Source organism: Hypanus sabinus, unplaced genomic scaffold (assembly GCF_030144855.1).
Source record: "Hypanus sabinus isolate sHypSab1 unplaced genomic scaffold, sHypSab1.hap1 scaffold_43, whole genome shotgun sequence".
Taxonomy (NCBI): domain Eukaryota; kingdom Metazoa; phylum Chordata; class Chondrichthyes; order Myliobatiformes; family Dasyatidae; genus Hypanus; species Hypanus sabinus.
In genome coordinates this window covers 2,290,944-2,300,477 of record NW_026781307.1, presented here as the reverse complement: position 1 = coordinate 2,300,477, position 9,534 = coordinate 2,290,944, and the positions used below count along the sequence as shown (strand labels likewise).

At 59.3% G+C, this 9,534-nt stretch overlaps 1 protein-coding gene across 1 annotated transcript in view; it reads left to right on the top strand.

Annotated features, from left to right (window-relative positions):
• The window catches only part of LOC132388881 (protein PAT1 homolog 1-like), a 121,874-nt gene extending 113,727 nt beyond the window's left edge, over positions 1-8,147 (top strand). Inside the window, exons 6-8 of the mRNA XM_059961315.1 lie at positions 5,246-5,337; positions 6,110-6,259; positions 6,518-8,147. Coding sequence (XP_059817298.1) covers positions 5,246-5,337; positions 6,110-6,259; positions 6,518-6,539 — 264 coding nt within the window. The 3' untranslated portion in view covers positions 6,540-8,147. The remainder of the gene's footprint in view (positions 1-5,245; positions 5,338-6,109; positions 6,260-6,517) is intronic.
• The last annotated feature ends 1,387 nt before the right edge of the window (positions 8,148-9,534 follow it).

Sequence of the window (9,534 nt, the reverse complement as noted above, 5' to 3'; positions counted from 1 at the left end):
CTGCAGGCCTTTGCTCTCTGGAGCTGGAGGAAGAAGGATCCCCGGCGTTTCGCCGACCAACTCCGCCGCCTCCGTCAGGGGTGATGCCCGAGCATGTCCAGTCCGGTGGCATTTATGCCCCCGACATCCCCCCTCTCTCCTGATTGGTTCATCCTTGTCCATTCAGGTTTCCGCTCTGCCACCTTGTTTACAATCAAATTCCAATTTTTTTACTTGACGCAAGACCCTCATCCCGGTTAAACTTCTTAGGCTCCGCTTCTATTTCAATGGCTCCCTTCACCAGGCGGGCCAAACCGCCATTGGCACAGCACAATAGTTCCAATAATCCTGCGGCTGTTGTGAACGCCAGGTGCTGCCTCCGCCGATTTCCCCAGGCAACCCAAACAGATGCGCCTCCTGCGCTCCTTGACGCGGTTTTCCACCGTGCCGATACGCGCTGCTCCGTTGGCGAAGTCAAACGAACGAGGGGGAAAGGATTTCGACAAAGGCGAAGGCCTTGCTGCAAGTCAGAACTGGAATTCGGTTGTAAACGAGGTGGGAGTGCAGAAACCTGATTGGACGAGGCCTAACCAATCAGGAGAGAGAGGGGACGTCGGGGGTGTAAATGCCACCGGACTAGACGCGCCCGGGCGTCGCCCCTAACGAGGGTGGCGGAGTTTGTCAGCGAAACGCTGGTTATAGACAATAGACAATAGGTGCAGAAGTAGACCATTCGGCCCCTCGAGTCTGCACCGCTATTCTGAGATCATGGCTGATCATTCACTATCAATACCCAGTCCCTGCCTTGTCCCCATATCCCTTGATTCCCCTATCCATCAGATATCTATCCAGCTCCTTCTTGAAAGCATCCAGAGAATTGGCCTCCACCGTCTTCCGAGGCAGTGCATTCCACACCTCCACAACTCTCTGGGAGAAGAAGTTTTTCCTCAACTCTGTTTTAAATAACTGACCTCTTATTCTCAATCCGTGCCCTCTGGAATGATCGATACCTTTACCCGGCTGGAAGCTGGAGAGGGGTTTATTCTGAACTGAAGGTGCTGTAATCTTGGAGCGTGAACCCCATCCCTGCCTGAGGGGTGACTGCAGGTAGTAAAGAAGTTGTACGCTGCGATGGCCCTCGTTGGTTGGGGAATTTCCGTCTGGTACACTCGAAGCAGAGGTTGACGGGCTCCCAGTTCGTCAGGGCGTAAAAGTTACCGAGGAGAAGGCCGGAGGACGTTTTCTCGGGCTGTGTTCGTCCCGGGAATACACGCCCCAGTCCCGCCAGACCCGTGAGATGGACTATGGCTCTCCCGTCCCAAACCCCAGGTAGTGTGGCCACTGCGTGGTTTGCTCCCGTTACAGCTACCACGATGCCAGCAAATGACGGGCGGCACACTCCACGCGATTAAAGTTGTATTTATGAATCTTAACCAACTAGCCAGACGGTTGACCATGGTGGGTAGTCAGAGGCTTTCTCCCAGGGCTGAAATGTCTGGCAGGAGAGGGCACAGGTTTAAGGTGCTGGGGAGTAGGTACAGAGGGGATGTCAGGGGTAAGTTTTTCACTCAGAGAGTGGTGAGTGCGTGGAATGGGCTGCCAGCGACGGTGGTGGAGGATGGGAGGTGACCTGATCGAGGTGTAACAAGATGATGAGAGGCATTGACCGTGTGGGTAGTCAGAGGCTGAAATGGTTGCCACAAGAGGACACAGGTTTAAGGTGCTGGGGAGTAGGTACAGAGGAGATGTCAGGGTTAAGTTTTTCACTCAGAGAGTGGTGAGTGTGTGGAATGAGCTGTCGGTGATGGTGGTGGAGGCGGATACGATGGGGTCTTTAAAGAGACTCCTGGACAGGTACATGGAGCTTAGTAAAATAGAGGGCTATGGGTGACCTTAGGTAATTTCTAAAGTAAGGACATGTTTGGCACAACTTTGTGGGCCGAAGGGCCTGCATTGTGCTGGAGGTTAATAGTAAACGAACAGGGCCCATTATAATTAAAACAGTCAAACTGCCCTCCTCTGAGGACCTTTAGGGCAGCCGGTGCAGAAAGAAGGGCGTCGCGGACCCCGGCCACAAACTGTTCCAGCTGCCTCCGTCTTGCAGACCAACAGGCTACGGGACGGCTTCTCTCTCCAAGCCCGCAGCCTCATAAATTCCCACGTCTGTACATCGTACCGGACTCGTAGCAGAGTCTTACTCCCTCGTGTAAGATGAAAATCAAATGCATTCGGATCCAAGTCTTGAGACCATGAGGTGCAGGAGCCGGATTAGGGCACCTGGCCCGTCGAGTCCGCTCCGCCATTTCATCGTGGCCGATCCGATTCTCCTCTCGGCCCCAGCCTCCCGCCTCCTCCCCGCATCCCTTCATGCCCCGGCCGATCGAGAGTCTACCAACAACACGCACGCACGCACAAGATGCTGGGGGTGGGGGGGGGACTCAGCAGGCCGGGCAGCATCTGTGGAGGAGGGACGTCCAGCTGCCGTTCCGGCCCAAAGCCCCTCGCGAGGGTCTGCGTGCCGCTTGGTTCTCCGGCATGTGCAGGTTCTCTCCTGTGCGTGATGAGAACCCAGCGGCCTCCGCCCAAAAGACTCGGCCTCGCCGCGGCGAAGAATTCCACAGATCCGCCACCCTCGGGCTGAAGGAGTTCCTGCCGGTCTCCGTTCTGAAAGGGCTCCCCTCCGTTCCGGGTCTGAAACCCCCCCCCCCACCGCATCTTCCCCACATCCGGTCTTTGGCTATTCGATAGGTTTCAACGAGGGTTGGCCCTTTGTTCTTCTGAACGCCACTGGATCGGAGGGTCAGAGCCGTCAAACGCTCTTCTTGTGAGAAGCCCTTTGGTCCTGGGATCACCTCCTTTGCACCCTCTCCAGGTTCGGCTCATCTGACGTTCAGCACGTCGCTTGCTGTACCTGCCGCAGGACGCGGGCGACCGTGGCCTTTCCCCGACCACCGTCGCTCTTGGGGCGCGCCTCTCTGCGGGAGCAGTTTGCCATCGGCGTCTCCCGGGCGCTGACTTTACAAGACGGGTGACCCCCACCCCCCCGGCCATCATCGGTACTCTTCGGAGATTGTCTGCCTGGCGTCAGCGCTGGCCTAGCGGGGACTTGCGACCTGCACCGGCCGCCTGGCCCCGGTCTGTGTGACCCCCCCCCCCCACAGAATGCAGTGATCCAGAGGCTACTCGATCACCCAGTCAATTCGACATACCGCAGGCTCTCTTGCCCAGTGAGGGGAGAAGAGGCGTCCCCGTCTCGCAGCGAAGAATCGTCAACGCGGGAGATTCTGCAGACGCCGGAAATCCGGAGGTCGACAGCCCATCGTCCCTTACGAGGGGACCGTTCGACTGCCCTGCCCCCCGAGCCCGGTGGGCCGTGCTTTTCAGACCCTGGGGTGAGGGCTGCTTTGCCGAGGCCACGGGGGAACAGTATTGTAACAGTTTTCACACCGGCCCTCCGCTCACATAAATGAGCATCACAACCAGGGACTCTGATGGACTTGACCGAGAATTTTTGTTTGTGTATCTCGTACAAGTCTACAGCACATTACAGGCCCTTCGGCCCACATTGTTGTGCCGACCGTGTAATCTACTCCAGATACTGCCTAGAATTTCCCTGCCACAGAGCCCTCTATCTTTCTCAGCTCTGTGTACCCATCCAGGAGTCTCTTAAAAGACCCTATCGTATCCACCTCCACCACCGTCACCGACAGCCCATTCCACGCACTCACCACTCTCTGAGTGAAAAACTTACCCCTGACAACTCCTCTGTACCTACTCCCCAGCACCTTAAACCTGTGCCCTCTCATGGCAACCATTTCAGCCCTGGGAAAAAGCCTCTGACAATGCACACGATCAATGCCTCTCATCATCTTGTACACCTCCATCAGGTCACCTCTCATCCTCCGTCGCTCCGAGGAGAAAAGGCCAAGTTCACTCAAACTATTCTCCCCGATCCAGGCAACATCTTTCTAAATCTCCTGTGACGTTTCACGATACATGACGAACGAAGAACCGTTAGCCTTCCCGACGCGCTCAAAGTTTGATCGATCCCGGGGCCTGCTCACGTACAATCTATGGCGAGTTAGAAAGCAAATAAGGCATCGATTGCTGCATCGTTGATGGCAACATAGAAAACCTGCAGCACAGTACAGGCTGCTAAGTTGTGCCGAACACGTCCGAAATTACCCCGGGTTACCCAAAGCTCTCTATTTTTCTGAGTTCCACATACTTGTCCAGGAGTCTCGTTAAAGACCCTATCGTATCCGCCCCCACCACCGTTGCCAGCAGCCCATTCCACACACTCACCACTCTCTGTGTGAAAAACTTACCCCTGACATCTCCTCTGTACCTACTCCCCAGCACCTTAAACCTGTGTCCTCTTGTGGCAACAATTTCAGCTTCTGACTACCCACACGGTCGTACAAAATAGAGAAAAGAAAGATTGTGAATTGCTGTGTGTGTGTGTGAGTGTGTGTGTATTAAGTAGTTAAACAGGCAGCGCAAAAACAGAAACAGAAAAGGTGATGAGAATGTTTTAAGAAAGCGGAGAGGTGCGTTCACGGGTTCCACGTCCATTCAGGTATCGGGTGGCAGAGGGGACGGAGCTGAGCCGCGTGCCTCCAGGGCTGAGGCGTCTTAACGCCAGAGGGTGGGCGCTGGGGGCGAGGGGGGAGGGGCAGGTGGGTGGATGTGAGGGTTTCTCTCTTCACTCGGGAGGGAGAGGTAGGTGCCCGGAACGCGCTGCCCGGTGTGGAGGCTTTCGGGAGGGCGCCTGGGTGGAGGGAGGAGGGGGTTCGAGCTTGGGCGCCACCCGATTTGCTCCCCGGCCGGCTCGGCTCGGCACCGTGGGCCGCCGGGCCTCGTCCGCTACTGCCCAGGTCTTCGTTCCGATTATTCTGTACCTCCTGGCTGGCGTTCGAGGAGAGACCCGGGTGGCGGGATGGGGGGGGGGGGGGTTTCCTCAGCGAGGGACGCCGCCTTTTCTGAGGCGAACGCTCCTCGAAGACGTCCTCCCGAGGCTGGAGGCCCCACAGCTGACGGAGCTCACTTGCGTTGGCAACTCCCTGCGGTTGGTACCGGGTGGGGGGGGGGAGATGTTCTGTCGGTGAGAATGAATCGCAGCACGTCCGTTCTAACGCGACGGGAGCAGCGGAAAGGCGGCGAGGGACGCAGGCGGGCGATCGCCTCGGGGGGTGGGGGGGTACGTCGCACCCTGCACCGTCACTCTCCCAACCCCCCCGTCTCCCTCTCTCTCTCGTTGCCGCAGTTTGGAGTGACCCTCTTCTACATGATCCTGAGTCAGGGCGAGCGGCTGCAGGCCGCGGCGGCTGACAGCCAGCTGATGGAGGACAACAGGTGGTGAGTGTTGCCCAGGCGGAGGGGCGTGGCGGCCTCTGTCTCCCCTCCCTCGTTCCCTTTGCCGCTCTCTCCTCTCCTCTCCTCGCGGCCTTCCTCTGGCTGCCCCGCTCTGCGCTGCAATTTTCCTCTCCTCGAACCCACCCCCACACCCATCCATCTCTCTCTCACCCCCTCGCCTCTTCTTGCATCCCCTCTTGCACTCTCCCCCTCCCTCGCCTCTTCTCGCCCTCTATCACTCTCACCCTTCCCCTCCCCTTTTCGCCCTCTGTCGCGCTCTCCATCTATCTCTCTTGCTCCCCCTCTCCCCGTGCCCACTGCCTTTCCCTTGCCCCCTCCCCCTCCATTGCCTCTTTCCCCACCTCCCTCTCTCCCTCTCCCTCTCTCTCTCTCCCCCCCCTCTCGATCAATTCCCCACCCCCACCTCCCCACTTTCTCCTCCTCCCCCTCTGTGAGGAGGGGGCTTTCCCTGTCCGGGGTGAAACTGGGGTGGGGGGGGAGAGCGCGGGCAGTTGAGGCTCGGGATGGGGAGGGGGTAAGATGGGCGAGGAGGTGAGGCAGGGTCAGGGAGGGAGGTGCTGACCTGGGGGGTGGGAGGTGCGAATCGAGGACGGGGAGGGGTGGGGGGGGGGAGAGTCAGGCAGGCCGGCGGGGGACTAGAGGGAAAGTCAGGCCCAGAGGGTGGAGGGTCGGGTGTGAGAGGCAGGGAGGGGGGGTGTCTGGGAGACGGATGGGCCGTCCGCCATTGTGACCCTCGCTCTCTGCCCTTGCCCAGGACGGAGCTGGTGTTCGCGGTGACACGGGAGCTGCTGAAGATGCCCCAGGCCTCCCTGGCCACCCCGTCTGTCGCCCCTGGCAACCTGCTGGCCCTCTTCTCCCACTACGTGGACCGGCAGCGCCTCGGCCTGCTGGAGGCCAAGCTACAGTGAGTGCGCGGAGAGGGTGGGAGGGCAGCGGGCTGGGGGGGAGGGAGACACTGCACACCCGCCGAGCCTTCTCCCAGTGCGACGCCGCGTTCCCCGAACCCCCCCCCCCCCGCCCACCACCCGAACGGCCCGACTGCACTCCCCACCAACACCCCCAGCTATGGCTTCCCCGTCGGACGATCTGCTGTGATGTGATTATTCTGCATGCACCCCTGCCTTCGGCCTTCACGCCTCCTCCTCTTCCCTCCTCCCCTCAGACTCTCCGTCAACCCTCGGTAGAGGAAGTCGGCGGCTGGACGGGGGGGCGGGGGGAGCCTGCGGCCTTTCCCGGACCCCGGGACAGGAGTCTCTCTCCCCGGCCATGGGGGCACTCACTCTCCACCCCCCCACCCCACCGGATGAAGAGGTTTCCCCGGCGACGACGGGCCGAGGTCTCCCGCAGCTACGCGTCTGCGTGGTGACGGAGGGCGGGGGTCTCCTGTGGCGACATGTCTCCCTGGCGACGAAGAGCCAAGCCCTGCTGCGGCGACACATCTCCCTGGCGACGGAGGGCGGGGGTCTCCTGTGGCGACACGTCTCTCTGGCGACGGAGGGCGGGGGTCTTCTGTGGCGACATGTCTCCCTGGCGACGAAGAGCCAAGGCCTGCTGCGGCGACACGTCTCCCTGGCGACGGAGGGCGGGGGTCTTCTGTGGCGACATGTCTCCCTGGCGACGAAGAGCCAAGGCCTGCTGCGGCGACACGTCTCCCTGGCGACGGAGGGCGGGGGTCTTCTGTGGCGTCATGTCTCCCTGGCGACGAAGAGCCAAGGCCTGCTGCGGCGACGCGTCTCCCTGGCGACGGAGGGCGGGGGTCTTCTGTGGCGACATGTCTCCCTGGCGACGAAGAGCCGAGGCCTGCTGCGGCGACACGTCTCCCTGGTGACGGAGGGCGGGGGTTTTCTGTGGCGACTCGTCTCCCTGGCGACGGTGGGTGGGTGTCTCCGGCGGTGACCTGGCTGCCCGCCTGCGGGCCCACTGGTGGAGGCCGGATACGTGACCCCGACCCCCCGGCGGTACGTCGCCCGCAAAACGGCAGGGGACAGACTCTCCGATAAACTCTCCGCTGCCTTGTTTGCGTGAGGGGCGCCAGTGGGGGGAGGGGATGCCCATCAAACGCACCTTGCCCTTCCTCGTTTATTCACCACCCACCCCATCGGTGTCGACCGTCCTGGTATCCTCTCTCTCGCTCTCCACCCAAACCGGCCCCACCTCTCCCCCTCCCCCAGTACATCCAGCTGCCTGCGATCCTATTTTAAGTAGACTGGCTTTATACGTGCCTGCAGTGGCCGGCGGGAGGGTCTAGTACCCACCTCCCCGTTTTACTCACCCCCGGCCATGAATATCCAACCTCCCCGCCCCCCGCGCTGACCTGTGTGTGTGAGGTGACATTAGTTATACCTGGGGCGATATTTGCTATGCCCTCAAGCGCACACACCCCTTGCTGGCCTTTTCCTGATTCCCCCCCCCCCCCCCTGTCCGTGCCTCTTTGCCCCTCCCCTGCCCATCCGACCCCCTTCCTTGCCCGTCCCCGACCCCCCTCCTTTACCCGTACCTGACCCCTCTCCGTTGACCGTCCCTGACCCCCCCTCCCCTGCCCGTCCCTGACACCCTCCCCTGCCCATCCCCGAACCTCCCCCCTACTGATTTCCCCCAATGACTCCCCCTTGACCCTCTTGCCCTCCCCCCCTTCCCTTTACCCCAGTCACAGGGGAATTTGGCTGCACACTATTAAATAATGTTTTGCTTTTTACAAAATGTAATCTAGTTATGTTTTTAAACACCAGGATTAATTTTTTTTCTCTATCTCTCTTTTTTTTTGGGTTTCATTAAAAACGAACTATTCTTTCTGGGCGTGCTGCCTTCATTCCTAACGGGGTGGGAAGTGGGTGCCGGAGTCCTTTCAGCCCAGCGTGGTGCTGGTGGCTGAGTGGCCTCCGTCGCTGGGTTCCCAAGGGACCCAGTCAGGTTTGGAGGGGGGGGGGGAAACATATCCGAAAGAGAACCTGAAGGGGTCGGGGGTGAGCCGGGACCGCGTGCACGTGATGTTTTCCCACACGATCTTTCCAGGCCGAGACTCAGATTGAAGATGCACTGGGGAACTCCACACGGCCGCTGAGCACGCTCCGTCGGGACCGTGGGGCTCACACCATCCGGCCCCAGTGCCTTGCCGTGTCCGAGTTTCCCCAGAGACCTTCTCACCTGCTCAGTACTGAAGGAGAGTCTGCGATGGTTGGGGAACTGGTGGAGGGTGGGGTGGGGTGGAGATCAGGACACTCGTTCGGCCGGGCAGCATCTATAGGGAGAGGCACCGTCGACGTTTTGGGCCGAGACCCTTCGTCAGGACGAACTGAAAGGAGAGATAGTAAGAGATTTGAAAGTAGGAGAGGGGAGGGGGAAATGCGAAATGATAGGAGAAGACCGGAGGGGGAGGGGTGATGCTAAGAGCTGGAAAGGTGATTGGCGAAAGGGATACAGAGCTGAAGAAGGGAAAGGATCATGGGACGGGGGGCCTCGGGAGAAAGAAAGGGTGAGGGGAGCACCAGAGGGAGATGGAGAACAGGCAGAGTGATGGGCAGAGAGAGAAAAAAGGTTGGGGGGAAATAATAAATAAGGGATGGGGTAAGAAGGGGAAGAACTGAAGTTAGAGGTCGATGTTCACGCCATCAGGTTGGAGGCTACCCAGACGGAGTATAAGGTGTTGTTCCTCCGACCTGATTTATCTAACTTCTGTTAATGCCCCTCTCCCCTTCTTAGGATTATCAAAGCTATTGAAGGATTGGTTTAACTCATTCACTCATCCTGAGGCTCGACAGCTCAGCTGATGGAAGCCAGTGATGTTTCTCGTGCCTCTCCACACCTCTTGTGCTGCTCTGCCCGAGCTTGTTCTCCAGCTCCCTCCCTTATTCCTCTTTATCCACCTCAGTCTTCTCCCGTAGCTCTCTTCCCCCCCCCCCCCCCCCCCGACACTGCCGCACATCTTTCAATTCCTGATATGGAGACTCCCTTTTTCTTTCATGGTCAAGAAGGAACATATACATAGAAACATAGAAAACCTGCAGCACAATACAGGCCCTTCGACCCGCAAAGTTGTGCCGAACATGTCCCAACCTTAGAAATTACCTGGGCTTACCCATAGCCCTCTATTTTTCTAAGCTCCATGTACCCGTCCAGGAGTCTCTTAAAAGACCCTATCGTATCCGCCTCCACCACCGTCACCGGCAGCCCATTCCACGC